The 18,949-nt window shown below is 36.9% G+C and overlaps 1 protein-coding gene across 2 annotated transcripts in view; it reads left to right on the top strand.

The window, feature by feature from the left end:
• Nucleotides 1–18,949, top strand: part of LOC139143958 (ankyrin repeat and IBR domain-containing protein 1-like) — a 93,379-nt gene that overhangs the window by 41,070 nt on the left and 33,360 nt on the right. For both annotated transcript variants that reach the window (XM_070714582.1, XM_070714581.1), the window contains exons 6-8: nt 1,516–1,572; nt 2,089–2,206; nt 5,387–5,550. In XM_070714582.1, the coding sequence (XP_070570683.1) occupies nt 1,516–1,572; nt 2,089–2,206; nt 5,387–5,550 (339 nt within the window). The remainder of the gene's footprint in view (nt 1–1,515; nt 1,573–2,088; nt 2,207–5,386; nt 5,551–18,949) is intronic.

Here is an 18,949-nt window from a genome sequence, read left to right as displayed (position 1 = left end):
AACCCTTATAAGTTGACTGAATAGCCTAGACCTTTCCACCCATCTATCCTGTGCGTAGGTGTCACTGTATTTTCAAACAACTTAGACATAACCACGGTCCCCTCCTTTGTGGAGGGACCGTGACATAACATATGATGATGATAAAAGCTTTAAAAGGCTCTTGTTTCGGGTAATCCACTCAACTGTTTCCCAGAAGCGGTAATTTTTTCCACATTTTGCATTTAGGTCTCGTCAGAAACCATTAAGTATTAAGGACCAATCAGTCAATTTTCTGGGGAAGATATGAATTCTTGATATTGATGAATAGTATATTGATTGAGATTGCGAAGAATAATTTTCAATATATTCCCAGCATGTTTTGGATCCATAGTAGGGGATTTGGTATTTTTTATGCAGGATCTTTTGCAATAAAGTGATATTTGTATGTGATTCAGAAATTACTATTTATGATTAATTGTTTGCAAGCACATGACTTTTCTCCCCAAAACAAATATCATTAACATGTGAGGTGTGTTAAAAATTAACATATTGGCTATGTGAATATGTAATCCTTGATTATTTGAAGTGCTTGTTAAAATCATACAAAACTGTTTCCCAGTATATACATGTATCAGCACACACTGCAAAGATTTTAGGTGAAATAGGCTACATAACTTGTAGGTTACAATTATCAAATACCAAGAACAAACAAAAACACAGTACATACATATGTACGTACATACCTACATACATAAATACATACATTCATTCATTCATTCATGGATACAGACAATGATACATAAATACGTAAATATATATTCATACTCACTTTGATACACGTTAACCGTGTTGCAGTTTGAAAAGATCAAGTACCGTACGTACATACCTACATACATAAATACATACATTCATTCATTCATTCATGGATACAGACAATGATACATAAATACATAAATATATATTCATACTCACTTTGATACATATTAACCGTGTTGCAGTTTGAAAAGATCAAGTACCTGTCATCAATTCTTTGTCATAGCTTACTGACCCTTGCCAAATACTGATTTTGTAATGTCTTTGTCTAACCCTATGACAACACACACCCTGCCAAATTTTCTGTGCATTATTTGTCCCATGTCATTCATAAAGGTTTTCGGATATTCAAAAGTGTGAAACTGACAGCATTGATTTATCCATGAATGCAATGAGAAATTCATAAAATAAATATTCTGCTTAAATTTACCAGTCATATTAAAAGAAATTACAATATCAGAAAATCATATATTTATGTGTAAATAATTCTGGATATACCAGTTTTCAGTTTTGCAGGTTCTATTACTATTTTGTTCATCAGTCACAATATCTCATTGCATTGCCTTTCAATTTTTGCATTGTTTTTATTCAATAGTCTTACTCGAGGACACCTACTTTCTCCTCAGAGAACTATGTAAGCGTCATCATCGAATATAAACCAACCTGTCCAATCGTTAGTAGTTTTCTGTGATCAATAAGATGATTTTGTTTTCTTCTTTTCAGACGGAAGCAGCTGATAACATAATAGAACAAGAGTTGTCTTTTATTGAACCAGAAGAGGTAATGACAGCCAAATAGCATCTCTCAGATGCAAAATGTTACTGCTGCCATTTTATTCTAAGAAATAAGAAAGATAAATAGCGGACACAGACATTATAACAGCTTTCTGATTCTGTAGCGTTTCTTCTGAAAGTTTTTATAATGTAAAACAGAAATGAGTCAGACCTGCATATATCCTTGATTTATCTCCAGAACTGAACTTTAATAGGTTATTGTAGCTGAACCTTAATGTGGCATGCACTCACTGTGTGCTGGATTCTTATTCAATTACATCATGAAAGCTTCAACATGATGTGGACAGTACGATAATTGCTAGTCATTGTGCAATTCATAACGGAGTACAGATGGCAGGAAGATTAGACGTTGGGAAATCCATGGCATTTTATGCACAACATTGATCAAACACTGAGATAACTTATTATTTTACTGTGTTGTGTTTTTGCACATATATGATGTTTCTTACTGCTAAGCCCAGTATATCAATTTCAAAAGCGCCCCATCTTGTATCCATTGCAGCCTTACACTGGTCTGAGACCCCAGGATCTACAGGAAGCCAAAGATCAATTGTTGGTGGAAACATCCGACATGTTACGAGTGCCTTTATTTACAGCAGAAGCCTTACTCAGAAATCACGGTGAGTTATAGACTGTCTCAGATTATTGCATAAGTTAAGCATTTACTGTAGAGCCCCCTTCCCCCCCCCCCCCCCCAAAAAAAAAGTTGCACAGTAGTGACATATGTGACACTGTGAAAGTGAAGTTCACCAGTTGAATTGCATTTTAAATCCCCTTCACTTCTAAAGTGAATCTTTCAGATGTTGAAATCTTCATGACTGTGAAAATGGCCCCTTCATGACTGTGAAAATGGCCCTTTCAACCATCTACACCCTCAGAACTACAGCAACATTAATCTTAACTGGTTTGCGTCTTCAGTAAACAAAATCAGTACACTCATGAAATTACAAAAATGCCTTGTGATGACTCAGTCAAGTTTAGCCGTTGTGGCATCAGTCCTTTTTTTTTATAAATCAATAGCAGTAAACAACCATTTATCTTTGATTTTGGACCTAGGGCAAGATTCTTAAAGGGCCAATGGGTGTAACTTTTAGTGATATTTTCAGTATTTTTGTTCTGAATGTCAGTCGCAAGTTCATGTTCTACTCTCCAAAGGAACTTGAAACACCAACTACTTAGCTTGTCAACACAGGGTCTTCACCAGTAATGTGTGCTATTAAAGTTTACATCTGAATGTTTGTTCAGACCAGAATTCACTTCACAACAATGACAATGCAGTCTACACATGTACAGGTCGTGTTGACAAGCACAACACTTGTGTATGAACATGTTATGGCCAGTAGGACAAGAAACTGTAGTTGACAAACAAAACAAAAAGTGAAAAACTTGTCAAAAGTTACTGCTACTGGTCTTTTCAGAGTTGTTTGACTTTTGTTGGGAAATGGTTTACACAAAAAACTTGATTCACAGTAGAAAAGTCCACTAAGGCCAGAGGAAAAAAAATGGTTGCTCCTCAGATTTTTGGCAAAGCTACAGATTCTGAAGCAGCCAAAGACTTTCTTTTTATGGGCAGGTAAAAATTTATTACATTGTTACTGATATCTAGAATTCTAGATTTTACAAACTGTCCAGAATTAGCAGCATTAGATATACAGGCAGTGTTTGGAGTACGAAGTCTGAGCATTTCCACATGCTCTCAAACGAAAAAAAATGTAAAAATATGCAAGACAAAAGAGGCCTAAAATTTGTTATATGGAAGTATAAGATACCACAATTTGAAAAAAAAAATTCAAAATTGGCTGTTGAAAAGTAGAAGTAGCAATGCTGAAGAACAATGCAATTAACCTTCCTGGCCTAAATTTGGTATTTTTAATAATAAAATTGTTTGAGTCTTACAAAACTTAACAGACAAAAACAATCGTAAATTAAAAAATAACAGAAGGCTGGGAAAACTAAACACTTGAAGTGTCCAAAGTAAAATTAATTATGGTTGCTATTTACATTGTAACAATTTTCATTCCTAAGCTAAATAAATGTGAAAATTGCTTTCTTTTAATAGATACAGATATGAAAGCTGACAGAAGTTATGACAGTGTTACCGGTAACCCTTTGTGTGCCAAAGTCAAACTTTGTTGTCAGATTTTTTGCCAAAATTTTGATAAAAGACTGTGGCCAATGAAATGTTGTGTTCGTTTGGTCAAAATTATTAAAAAAATTACAGAAAAGTTCATAAAAAGTGGTGAAATGTTGCACTAAAATTTTGATGGGGAAAAAGAAAAAAAGCTCTCACAGGGTTAATTGAATGTTACTTTGAAAGGTTGTAGCTCTAAAGTTTTTGCTGTATTTGGTTGGTAAACATTCACAGCTGAGTAATGCTGATGTGGAGGGGTAAGGTCACACAAGTTGTTAGTTGTCATCAATTGAATGGATTTACCCCTTTGCATGGGGTGATTCCATCAGCATTGTGTCGCGTGAAGTCGGCTACATAATTCCAGCTGCATTTAGCCAATAAAGCTGCCTAGTCAACAATCACATTTTTAGATTTTTCAATCGCTTCAAAGTCGTGTAGAACTAATAACAATGAGAAATACAAGTAGTGCCGGGACTAACAGGGCACAGAATAAGCTGATTGAGTAACAATCCAGAGTTTCAATTTTGATTTGTCCTGCGTGTACTATTGAGTGACCTATCGTGCATGTATTCTCACACACTTTACAGTATTGATTTTACGTCTTCTTGCATACCTGGGAATTTAATTCAAAGGTTCATTTATGTGGAAATAGGAGACGTGTACTTACAACTTTCACAATGCTCAGGTTGGAATATTTTAAGTTCACTGTAATAAATTCTACAAATGCAGAGATATGCACAGATAAAGAGATCTGTTGTGAAATTCAAAGGTTTACTCTCAATCAGAAAATATCATCATATCGATATATATAACTGGAATGAGTGACCTACTTTCGGAAGCCCCACGGTTGACCCAACAATGCACAGATGTTAACCTTTAATATTGAAGTTTGTATTAAAAATTACCTTGTTCATGGATCCATGTGAGTATTGAGTGAATTGCGGAGTCTCCGCTCATTTTTTCCAGCAGGTATGTCCTACGCTTCAGGCAGTGTTGCAGCGGTAATGATTCATAGAATCATACGTGTGTACTACTGAATCTATCGTCAGACAAAAAAATGATGCACTTTGTTTCTCATCCCATTATCTCTCACAAAAATAATGCAGTGTTTTGGGGGTTTTTTTGCTTGTTTTGTTTTGTTTGTGGTTTTATTTAGCCCACATGATCCAATCACAGACATGATGCAAAGACAGGGAATTGTTAAGTATAGCGGTAATTCAGACATACAGCAAGAAGACAACAATAACACTGTTCAGAACTGAACAGTGAATACATTTGATAATATATATATATATATATATATATATATATATATATATATATATATATAATTAATGTTTGCCATGTGTAGAACACTGTCATTTTTAAATGTAGTTTTGTTTTCAAACTAAAATGTAAAATAAAAAGGCTGATATCGCTTGTATAGATTGAAAAGCAAGAGGGTTGAGAACAAAACCTTTCCTTGTGTTGGTCTTATCAGTTTGGTTTTAAGTATTAATCAGGTGAACACTAAAACTTGAAAGTAACAGGTACGGTATCACTTTGCTATGTTATTGCATATTCAAAAATTCTGAAAACCAAGTGAATTATACCAAAAACCAACCAAAATTCAATCCAAATGAAAAATAATCCATACTCTGACTTTGCGTATTTCTGCTGTTGCTTGCAGAATGGTCACGAGAAAACTTACTAGAGTCGTGGATGAAGGACCCTGTGGCTTGCTGTGACGCAGCTGGTGCCAAGCCACCATCGGACATCGCTGTGGATAACAGCGTAATGGGACACAGGATACATGCCTCTGACAACGGATACACCACGCATGAAGACATCATTGTAAGTGAAGTTTTGTCTGTCTTTAGGAGCCGCTTGTCCTTTATGTCATTTTTGAGCAACTGCAGTAATAGTGCAGTCTTTCAAACACGTGTAACTGACAGTGCTGTCCAATCAACATACAGAAATCATGGAAGACCTACCCCCTAGAGTACACTAACACATATCCCAGTGTTTTATCAAACTTTATGAAATCAGTTGGTGATTTAAATTTTACTTACTTTCTTTCATCATTTATCTAACCTGTCCACTCACAATTCTGTGGACACAGGTCCTAAATCATTATTGATGGCTATGGGTTTTGACCACACAGTGATGGTGAAAGGACTGAAAGTGTCAGCCTTAAGTCACACAGTCACCAGTAATCTAAATATGCCCATATATGGACAAAGGGGCATTCCTTGGTATTCAAAATGCCCATGTGAGGGCACTGTTTTTAAAAAGCGGCCACCCGCTTAAAATCTGTGATTGGTTAGATTCTCTCTTTCCATGGTAACTGTGGCAAAATTGGACAGGTGACAGTACGGTATGGTACCTTTAAGTCACTCAGTCGCTTCAATTTGCAAATACACACAGAGCATAAGAGGTGTGTCAGCTATTTTTTACTTTCAGACCATGGGGAGCACTTGACAGTATTGATGCAATTTTTGCATCCCCCTCCCCCTACTGCTTTTCAATGAATATCAATGATTGTTCCAGTTGCGTACAGGTGACCACATTCATGTAATGGTTCATCTGTTTGTGCCATCTACTGTCATGAATATGTCACCATCACAGTATTCTCATTAACGTCTCATCAAGTTACAAAAAACAACAAATGTAAATTACTTGTAATAATCTAAATATCCAGAGTTTAATTTATGTTGATCTAGTTTCTCTAGCAATAACAATCCCATGGTGATGACGAGTAATGAATCTATATCTAGTGATGCCAAGGATTTGAAATACGCCAAAGTGACAATTTATGCAAGCCAAAAGTTCTTTCTCACTGTAAGGAATTCACTTTTTCAAGTTGGATCTTGCAGTAACGTTCTAAAACAGCATTCTTGAGTTTCCACGAAATTTGTTTATGTGTGAAAAAAGATATTGAAAGTTAGTTACACATGTGGGAATAAAGTGAACAAAAGATGTTATTGGAAAGTGAAACTTACAAAAGTTCATGTATTTTCAAGCTTCCTGTGTTATGCCAATGTCAAAACAGAAAAATCCAGCTTTTCAGACATATCTAAAAAACATGTTTATGAGGTCTCAAAAATATTTAAAGAAGGTCAACAATGTAAAGGGGGGAGGTAGAAAGAGGAAGTGAGGAAGGCATGCAGGGGCATAAATTTGAAAAGATTGAGGGAGAAGGGATGTTTCAGAACAAAAGAAAAATGACCCAAAATCTTGACAAGTTCATCAGCTTAAAAAGGCAGTCCTCAATGCCTGATTCTGGCATTAGAAGTTGTTGATATTGACTGTTTTTGTGATTTTTATCACAACTGGAAGTTGTGATATAGAGGTGGTTTCAACCGGTGTTTGATGTCGTCCATTTCCGTAAACGACAAAAAGTCAAAAACTGCTGAACAGACTGCGTTGATATTTGGTACCGATACATAGACTGGTTCCAAGGTTCCAATTCCGAAAAATGGAGCCAAACGGAGCGGAGGTTATATAGTTTTGGAAATTTCTAACCCCCCTTTTTAACTAATTGATTTTAGGGGTCTTTCATATATGTAGTTTTGGAATGTACACCAATCCTGCATTGTGGACTGTTTTATGAGTTGTGGAACAGAAATGAGGTTTTGATGAATGTTAGAAATATGCAGGATGGCTGATTCAAAGTATAAGAGATTTCTATGCTCTTTTGGGTATCAAAAGCAATAAAAAAACCATATTTCATAGTTTAGATTCTCACTTTTGAGATGACCCTAAGCATTTGTTATGTAACATCCTTGAGTCAATATACAGACTTTGACATTCCTGAGATTAAGTATCCATGACCTCACATGTTACAGTCTTTCACTACCATGGTATGGCCCAAACCCATTGTTATCAATGGTGAGTGTGGACCTGTCTACAGGAAATTGGGGTGAACAGGTTAGACAATGCCATGACAAGTTGCAAGGTAGCACCAGCATAGAGTCCTACGCATGTCCATGTGTTCTCACAGGAAATTACAGGGAAAAAATTATTTGAGAAGTTTCTCTCGTTTAAATAGAAGTATATAACAATTTAAACCTGTCATGGATGGATTGCTCTCAAATGATCTGAAACACAGTTATTGCCCATTAGCAACAAATCTATAGCAAGATTTATGTAAAGTTCATGAACTTACACAAGGTATTAGACAAAAGATGACCATGACTTTGCTACTTTTCAACATTTATTTCATTCAGATTTCCTCAGCTTAGTGTATAATTTTGTAATCTTAATTACTGTCAACTTAGCTTTACTAACTTATTCTAACCTCATTATTCTTACACTACTGTTATACCTTATAACCACAAAATTTCAAGAGATGCATATATGATTGTCACTTAACAAACAATTTACAAATATGTCTTCTGCTGTTTTCTCCATATATACATGTCCCTTTTCTCATAAAAATGGGCTTAAAATCGCAATGTGAAAAATAGTCTTTCAGCTGTATGTTGCTCATTGACTTAGTGGTCTGTCTAATTAGTCTCCACGGACACCGTCCGGGGGGACTTATAGGTTTGGTCATGTCCGTGTGTGCGTGCCTGCGTCCGTGTGTGCATCCGTCCGTCTGTTCACGCAGATATCTCAGACATGCCCAGGTCAATTTCTTTCAACTTTGCACAAGGATAGTACCCTACCCCATACAGATGCACGTCGATTTGGCCATGTTAGAGGACTTTTAGTTTACACCACCATAGACTACCATGTATAAGTCAGCTGTCTATAGAATCCCATGTATAAGGCCAAGTAAAATAAAAATTTAGTTTGTCATCATATTCATATTGCAAAAAGGATTCAGTGACACAGTTTTTAGTCCCCATGGATGAAGTCCAGAGCCTTATAGATTGGGTCATGTCCCTCCGTTCACGCAGATATATAAAATATTTTGACAAAATCTCCCGTGACCTCGGTGACCTTTGACCTCAAATATACATATTTGTCCATAACTCAGTAACCACAAGTGCTACACCCTTCATATATGGTATGATGGGACACCTTATGACGCCACATATTGTACCTCATTAATTATGTGCATATCTAATTTTGAGCGAGCCAATAGAGCTAGGTCTGATTTTTGGTATATAGGGATGACTTAGCAATTCAATTTTTTTGACAAAATGTCACATGACCTCAGTGACATTTGACCTGAAATATACATATTTGTCCATAACTCAGTAACCACAAGTGCTACACCCTTCATATATGGTATGATGGGACACCACATGACGCCACATATGTACCTCATTAATTATGAGTAGTTTCACAATGTGCCAGTTGTGATCAAGTGCCATTGGCGCTATTTTTGTTCTTTATTCTCCTTTGAAATTTGTGCCTAGTTTGTGAATTTGCTCAGAGATAAAGCTGATCAAAAACCAGTCCCTTTAAGGTACATTGCATCAAAGCAAAAATCATAAAACATGAATGTATTCTGTTTCCCTGAACAACCATACGATTTGCGTCACTAGGCAAACACTGCTCAACATTATAAGGATGATCTCCCGCAAATTTCCAAGCCAACGGGGACGCACTATTATTGAAAACAAGAATCAGAGACAGTTTCTGATCTCTCAGTTTTTTTAATGGATTCACCAGGGACTGCGGTCGTGGAAGGTGTGACGTAGAAAACAGAGTTCACATAGAGAATGCACTCTTGTATTTACTTAGTCTGCCTAATCCAGGCATCCTGAAAGGCAGTGATAAAAGGGCAATCAAGCGACTATTATCTGTTTCTTTTGGAAAGGAGATACCTTGAAAGGGAAATTTGCAGTTAGCAAAACAATGAATCTTTCACTGTATGCGCAAAATACTGGATTTTTCAGTGTGGATTTTCCAGTACCAACAGCTGTAGTTCCAACTGGCATTAATGCTATCCTAGCATCCACTTTTTCAGCCATGTCTATGAGCACTGATGTGTTTGTTTGACGTGTCTGAGTGTGTCCTGTCCTGCCAACATTTCACAGTTTGAAGCCACCAAATCATACCATGCATTATACAAAGTGTTCAGGTTGAGACAATTTGGGGCAATTTTTCCCATTTTTGGTCAAACAATCATTTTCTCCCAAAGTTCTTGTTGGACCGCATTGAAACTTGATACATTTGATTCTAGGATTGTGTTCACTCTGATTTGTTAAAATTGTGGTGAAATTTTCATTTTTGTATTTTGGGGCAATAGCTTCACTATCAATGACCTCACTATGGTATTCAAATGGCAATTAGTGCATGCAGAAATTTGCAGCGTATATGCTTTTTAAAGAGCAAATATGCTAAACTGCATATATTTTACATGTGCACTGCATGCATCCGGCATGGCCTGGTTATCAAACTCAGTTCCAGGTAAACTACGCATGCCGTTTCAACATATTCAAATATCTCAGTATTGAAGCAGATTTTGACCTCAAAGCTGTCTCGCCTCGTAGCAGTGATTGTGTGAAATGCATGTCTTTCAGGGAACTGTACAATGGAGTAGTATGTCCTTGACAGGCTCTTTACCAGTACACTGTGGCTTGATTGCAATTCCTTGTCTTCAGGCTGCAAATTCTCATTGAACATTCCCCAGTTGGACAAATGAACCCAGGGCAGTCTTGTAAATACATCCAGGATTGTCCAGAAGTTGACAAAATCATTAAAAACTCCTTACGTGTTGTTTTATTTGAAGCTTGCGCTACTATATCAACCCCTGCTTGAGTTGATTTGATGACAAAAATAAATGTACAATATCAGCCCCTTTGAGCAAATTCCGCAACAAAATATGTTTCATGCAAATTTGATGTAACCCTGTGCATGTCTGTTAGTCATGTTCATGTAACATAATCACTTGAACAAACCATTGCTAATAGTGCCTTGGAGTCCTAAAGGTATTGTATGCAGTCTTCCTCCTCCATCATGCAAGCTCATGCTGTATTTCATTCAACGTTAAAAATTATTGCGTACATGTATGACTAGATGTACCCAGCAGGTTGTTCAGTGATTTAGTTCAGCGTTTGCAGTCCTTCATCCATTTTCATCTCATAATCAAATGATATCACAGCCAGAGGGTCTGTTATCGGTAGATTGTGTACGCGTGGATGAATTTCCTGTAGAAGCAGCCAGACAAATGCCTATGAAATTCACATTGCATGGAAAGAGGAAATGCAGGCTCAACTCTCTCCTTTTCTATTCTTTTCTGGCAGAGTTGAATTTGATGAGACTACGGCTTACTGCCTAACACAACAAATAGAATATGAATCCTAGATCAAAACAATTCAGCGTGTTAACAGTTTTGATATTTCAAATTCAAGTACAGTGCCAATGGGTATTGAGATGTCAAATCAAATGGGACTTTGGGGATATAGTCTGAACTGCAAGTTCATTGAATATTGGGCATAGTCTGAACTGCAAATTCATTGAATATTGGGGATATAGTCTGAACTGCAAGTTCATTGAATATTGGGCATAGTTTCAATTAGATTTGACGCAGCAGTTGTGAAGTGTAACCCCTTGGGAGTTCTGAACAAGATCTAATCGCAATAGCTGTGAGCCCTTCTGATGGCAGTTGTGACATTAGGGGTGGACCATTTGATATCCTGGGGGGGCTTGGAAGATTTGGGGAAAAAAAAAGATGCCAGGTGGAGTTGCTCGAAAAAAAAATCTGGCTTTAAGTGGCTGATGGAAAAACAATTATGGACCATTGCGACTCGGAAAAAAAAAATCTTGGCAATTGTTCGATGCACACTGCAGCATCAATAAAAATCAAGCAGTAGCTCTGGAGTTTTATAAAGCATAAACCATTTCAAGCTTGAGGAACAATAACTGAATATGAACAATTGTACAGTATACATGACCTTCTGATTAGAGGAAGTATGCTGAAATTGAAATTGCTCACCAGTGTTTTCCAGAAATGTGTAAATCTGAATGTATGGATTTTGTCAAAATACCACAAGAAGAGAGACAGCCTGCAAACATTTTACTATTATCGTTTGCGTATAGAAAACTCATAACAATGAAAAAATGCGTAGAGACTCAATCCAATGCGTAATATTATTATGCATTGGATCGACTCTCTACACATTTTTTCATTATTATGAGTTTTCTATATACGCATGTTTTATTCGTAAATGCAAACACTGTTATAGTGAATTATCTTACCAATGTTTTTCTTAACAAAAGCGAATGTGTTTTGATTAGAATTGAATGAGTTCGATGGTTTTGGGGAAACTACTATGTGGTAATGAAGAATGGGAAATGGGCAATGAAATGAGCAGACAGCAGGTGATTTAAGATTAAATGTTACATCTTCACTGCAAATAAAACCATAAGTGTGTCATAAATAATACAAACAAAACAAAATCATGTTTGTTTGTTTTGTTGTATGTGAGCCACGTCTAAGACACACAACAAAAGTACTGTTTCAGTCTGTAAATGTCACCTCAGATGCCACCAGAGAAAACCATTTCCACTCCAAAATTTCATTTTTTGCCTTGCGAGAGGGGGGACACCCCCTTTTGCGCTCTCCCCCCTCGTTCGCTACGCTCACTCGCCGCTCGGTCGCTTCGCTCCCTCGCAGTCCACCCATCTACTTTCTTAAATTACCCGGCTACTTTCAATGTAAGGACAACACTGACAAGTAAATGCCATAAATGTACATGATTTTACAAATATGTTTTTGTAAAGTGAATCAAAAATGTACATGTATTTACATATCTTTATTTAGTTTCTTGAATATAGTCTGTGTGCGATAGAACAGCATCTTGTTACTGGGTGTGAAAAACCAGGCAAACAAACATTGCACCGAAATTTGGTAAAAAAAAATATATCTCGAAGAAGGAAAGTGAAAAAAAAAGTTGCCAGCATATGCCCTGTAGAAAAAAAATAATTCATGGTGGAGCAGGTGGGAAAAAAAATAATGGCTCTCCACCAATCTTCCAAGCCCCCCCCCCCCCCCAGGATATCAAATGGTCCACCCCTTGTAATGAAAAAAAGACATTCATTATGTTACTCTGTGAGTGCAAGTTTGCACGTAAAATAACACAATTACTCCAAACTTTTCATCTAGCTAAATTATACTTCATTGTATATTGCCCACAAAGACATTACATGTAGGTGGCCAACAAGTTGAGTGTTATAGTAATTGCCCTCAAACTCAAACAGGACCAGACACTATTTGTTCATCTCTTGGAGTGATATAATTGAAATTGCCAGACAAGAAAAACAGTTTGTTTCACATCCTTGAACCCACTCATCTAGATTTGCCTCATCAACTTTTTTTATTTCACTTTCACTCAAAAAAAAATTAAATATAAAAAATGACAATACTGTACATACAGCAGAAAACGTAATATTATTATCTGTAGGATCATATACATTCACTGTACAGTGATTTTACAACCGTCATGAAACACATATCAGAATTACTGCTGCTCTTAGAAATTCCAGATTTTGCAGTTTTCATATCGATTGTTGGATTTTTCGAGCTCAAAAATACAGAAGTATAAAAAAATTGTATCACCACGTCGTTTTTGTGAGAAACCAGGGATGAGAAATAAACCTGTTATTATTTTTTGACTAAATTGCTCTTTTCTTTGCTTTTCTGTCTTCAGTATGTACATTGCTTGTTAGACAAGGACCAATTTGACCTTCTATTCACATATTTTGAGTAGCCACTCTCCAATAATATTTTTTTCTCGACCATGAATGGGGACACGGCTCTTTCCCTGGCGACCTATCAATAGTAATGTGACCCCTACCTACAAATAAAAAATCTTATTGCGCCAGTCTCTCAACAGTTGGATTCTGATGGGAGATATATTCTAGAATTTGCTATCACCCTTAGCTTCTAAATTCCATCACACTTTCTAAGCTGTGGTATATCTAGACCTCAGAAGCGTCAACGGATACACTGATATGCTTGGGATGGAACCCCAGACTAACAGTGTTAAACACAAAGCCATATTTCCAAAGACGATGGCGTATCTTCATTTAGACATCAATAGTATGAGCTATGTGACAACCATTACAGATGAAATGATACTGGACACGTTTCAAAAAAATTTGTTGCATATAAAGGAAAATAAATACGTATCAACAAGAAAGCTGATAGTGTAATTCAAAACGCTGCTTTATTCTGTTGCATGTAGGTTTCGGCAACATCTCCTAGATATCTATCTGTCATGCATGTACTAACTGTGTCAAAGTGACTACATTTCTGTATTTAACTGTAAGTGTCTTGGCTCTTAGCCACCTCTGACATTTGAGAGAAAAAAAAAAAACACTTTCCATTTCAGAGAATTGCCCATGCTATCAATCTCAGTGCATACCTGGAATTGCTTTGTACATTACACAAGTTGCCCATGTTAGACAGAATTTTATTAGCTGGCGTGACAGTAACTACATCAGGCAGTAGGTAATATCAACTGCTAATCTCAGGCACAAAGTAAAAATAAAACCTGACCGACCCTGTAAAGAAAGGCCAGCTCAATTGGATTAAACATTGCAGTAAAGTCTAACCCACTACTATTTCTGGCTGCAATAATAATTTGTATCGTGCCTGCATAAATGATATTTTGTCTCAGTGTAATTGAGTTCACACTTCTATGACATTCTAAAACGTGGCACTCCCTTGGTGGTATGGTAACTTCTGCACACAACACAGAAAACCTTTAAGCTGAATTGTTAATTCAGGCTATCAACAGGGCCATCACATCTGAAAAGCTAATATCTACTGGTAATATTACATGTCGCTGTATTTAAGATCTTTTACAATATTTATTGTGTAGTGTTTTCCATGATGAACCCAATGTTTTAATATCGTTGCCATCACAAACTAAATTTGCCTGTGTATTTTAGCATGTCACAATTTCATCAGATATAATTTTGGAAATTTAATAATCAATACAAAATGTTTAGTTTAACTATTATTATAATATATTAACCAGAACCAGTGTCTCTGTCCATGTATCAAGAATTACCTTCAGGCCAAAAAAAACTAAAGCCAAAAAATATAACGATTTACATACATTGGGTACATGTATTTCATTGGCTCATAAACTGTACACAACACCATTCCTCAATATAAATCGCAATACAATACGCAAGATATTTTCTCTGACTAAGTAAATTCAAATTTTGAAGTCGTGAAATTAATTCAGGTGATGGATGATAATTGTGTTCCCTTTGTTTGGTTGATAAAAATGAGAGTCACGACAACATTCTCACCATTCAAGTGCCAACTGCCTACGCTGTGAACATGTGCATTTGTGCATGCATGCATGAATGGATTACCTACACACACACATGGTTACAACTCATTCTGATTGTTCTGAACTGTTTATTTTGATACCCACAATCATCCGAAGTCACCAATATAGGTGTACGCAAATGTGGTTCAGCATTTATTTCTCCAACTGTTTTAAGGTAGTATGTGCCACGAAAGTGTAAGACTTAAACTTTTGTTCAAACTTTCCTGAATGACACTTTCAACCATTCTTTTACCAAATCAACAATAAAAATTGGGGTCACTGTGCAGAGTTTGGAACTAGAAAAACAAATTACCCAATATTTTGCAATATTTTGAAGTTCAAAATGGCTGCCATTCCAGTGTTAAGGATGATAAATACCTTTTAGACACTTTCAAATTTTTATTTTTTTCTCAATTGAACACGTCCCAAACCCGAATAAAGTATACATTTTCTGAAAGTCCTGACATAGAGCTATCCGACCAAGCACAGTACACGTTCATTATTTGCATAAGAGTCACGTGACAAGCGTTTTGCTGAACCTTCCAAAAACGGTTTTTCCCGCCTTATGCGAACACGCTGCAAGATTTCCGGTTGGAATTTCTTCATTGACAAGCCTTGACAATATCCTTCAAAACAGTGTCTGCGATTTTTTCTCTGAGGCTCCATTCAAATTATATGGCGTGATAATTAAAATTCCTTGAAAAGCACCTTCGTCCAACACCTTTAAGAGCACATTAAAAATAACAAAGGCATATAAAGGAAATCCCAGACACGGATTTTGAGTTCATTATGTTTCCAATGGACGGTGTGAATTTCAAGCAGCTAGTGTTTGTTTGCGCGAATTGACGAGGTGCCAAAGAAGGGTACTTCATTCACACATTTAATTCGAGAAAAAAGCAAAAAACTTGTTTTGATACTTCTACGCTACGCCATTTGATAATTAGACGTGCACGAGCCATAACACGGGCATACTTTGTTACCTAGTGATGATGTCGGCCGGGAATGACAGTTGTTTCGAGAGAAAGTCTCAGGAAAGAGAAATAAATAGCGAAAAACTACCAATTTTTGGAGCCTTGTGTGTCGACACATCGCCACAGCGAATGGCTTCAGTGGGAAAAACAATGACGTCAGCAGTCATAACTGATAGCGGGCGTGTCCTAAATTCATATGTAGATAAGCTTGTTTGCGTTCCCCAGATCACACTCCCCTCACAGGCTATATATACATTGCAGAACCGTAGACTTGATAGTGTACTATCGCTCTTATTGCAAAGTTAATTCTAGGACGCGCCATTGCGCAATAAAATCTCGAATGGCCCTCATTTCTACGTTTGACGCGCCACTAAGGGCTCAACATTATATGAATGGGTCGATCACGCAGAGTTCACGTAGTTCATACATTTGCGTAGCTCCTCGAAGGTCATTACCTCAGTCATAGTGTGATATGTAACAGTTACCTATCAACCTTTGCAATTAAATACCCACTACAGCACATATGGTGTTTCATAGGAAGCTGGGTAGAAAGGACTGATGTAGGGGCAACGGTGTTTTGGAGCCGTACACATGTGGCATGGCCGATGAATATAAAACAACGGCACTGGCCGCTGCGTAATGGTGGAAAGCTAGTCGACACTCGGATTTTTAACGCCGGTATAGTTGATGAACCCAGGATGATCGGGCAGTCCCTTAAATTGAAGCGTTTGCAACGTCTACCGTCCATACTTGTAACGAAACGTTGAACACTGCAAGGAAAACATCCATGATCGTTTTGAAGAGCAACACATTTTAGGTCGGACACATCTCGTTTTCCAGAGTAGCAAGGCCTTTGCATAGAACAACGCCGCTGTGTAAACCCTTTGGCCAGAACCGATGATGGTAAATTTGCTAATACATACGAGTTATGTTGAAAAGTTGATGTATCGATCACTTTATTTAGGTCGTAGGGGTTACGCTCTTGTGCTATATCAGTGTATGAGCCTAATTGTCGATGCGTGTAAATCGAGGGCCACTCTCGGCGGAGAAATCCTACCGGTGCGCTAAGCTTTGATCAAAATCACAGTCCTTAGCAATTTGTACAGTTGTTCAAGTCCGACATATCAATAATTCACCACATAAGTTATGTAAACAATTGAATCAAACCAAACGGTTTGCTGTTACCATTGTTGGGCCAGTTGCGTACGTACAAGGGACAACTTTGCAGTAGGCTTGGTTGGTTACGGGGGGCCCGATCTCCAGTATTCTCCTTTTCTTGACTTAATAGACTATAAGTATTTTCTGCAGAAAATTCAAGGTTTTTACATGTGTAATGATGATGGCCCCCGATTTTCTAAAATGGCCCCCCTTGGGACAGGAGTTGGGCCCTAACAGTAGAATGAACACTGTGTAATTGTTTATCTAACATTGCGAAAAAAGACGTCAACCACCGTACAGCGGTGGCGTGTGCAGGCTCCGACCAACCCTAAGCAAAGAGTGATAAAACGTCGCACTGCTGAGAAATTGTCGCACTGCTGAGAAATTGTCGTTGACACGATGTCTTGACCACACTAAGAAAAATGACTTACTCTCTGGTGTAGACTATGTCTTGAACTGTACGAATACTTGTTTATTGGACTAGGCTTCGACAAACATTTAATTACGGTTTATTGTTTACAGACGGAAGTAATCCTGGTGATTGGAGAAGTCACAGCACGTCATTATGTAAATTAGCTAGTGCCACGCAACGTTGTGTCACTCAACATGGATTATGCAAATAGCAATGCAAATGTGTCCTCAATGTTTACAAAAGCTCCCCGATTTAACCAAAATAGCCACGTGCATTTGTTTTGATTTTTAGCTACTATAGACTATAGTCTATAGAAGCTATTGGGATGGGTATCCGTCCGGCGTCCGTCGTCAGTCTGTATGTATGTATGTATGTATGTATGTATGTATGTATGTCCGTTTGTGAGGCGTCCGTCCACTCAAATATCTTGAGAACCGTAGTACTTACTGATTTGATATTTGTTGTGTAGATGAAAAATATGATTTTGAGAAACTATTTTTTAATTTTTTGATATTGTTGAAAATAGGCAAATTAATGCCAAAAAAGGTGTTTTTGGTAAAAAATCTTCTTCTTCATAACCGCTGGTCAGACAGCTTTGTTATTTGGTATACAGGTCCCTAGCGGTAATCCTACTTAGATTTGTTAAAATTGTGATGAAATATGCAAATACGTATTTTTAAGGAATTTTTTTGTCATTTTTGGTCAAAATTTGACTTACATTGTATGTAATTCTTGTACTGTATAAACCCTATCAATTCACCCAGAAAAAAATAATTAATATGATTGTTAATAATTGAATTAATTAGGAAATCATCAAAGCCAAAATAATTTTAGTGTAGAATTATCAGAAAGTTCAACTTTTTTGACAGTTCATAGTGAAATGCTTACCATCTTGGAGGATTAAAACATGTAAAGGCAACTTTCCTGAATCCCAACTTTGACATATTCTGAACCGTCATTTATTGTGCCCTGTATGTTATCTAAAAGAAATTGCTCAAAATAGTCAATAGAGATAGAGAAAGTTCTAATTTCCATTTATGGTTGACTTGGTAAGGATAAAATAAAATTACTTTTTGTGGGAAAAAAATAGAGTGGTCAATTAAAAGAGTGGTCAAAGTGATAGGGGTTTTATGGTAAAGCTGGGCTGTAAGATTCCACATGTGCTATTTATAGCAATTATGCAATCTCTTTAAACTGTGCAATGAAAGTTACATGATTCCTTATAATGCTTTTGATGACCTTGAACTTCTTAAGTTTCAAACATTTGTATCTTCAGTGTGCTTTCTCTGAGTATGTACAGTCTCAACTTATTCAACAGAACTCACTCACAGTGTTAATCAAAGATATCCACTTTCTTCATCAATACATGTGTCACAAAAGGTTATTCTCTCCATTAAACACAGCAGAGCTCTGTCAACTGTTGAGTTGCTTGTTAGTCCCCACGGACACCGTCCGGGGGGACTTAT

The sequence above is a fragment of the Ptychodera flava genome, chromosome 11 (assembly GCF_041260155.1).
Source record: "Ptychodera flava strain L36383 chromosome 11, AS_Pfla_20210202, whole genome shotgun sequence".
NCBI classification, from domain to species: domain Eukaryota; kingdom Metazoa; phylum Hemichordata; class Enteropneusta; family Ptychoderidae; genus Ptychodera; species Ptychodera flava.
The sequence above is the reverse complement of the archived record's forward strand: the minus strand, read 5'-3'. Positions and strand labels throughout refer to the sequence as shown.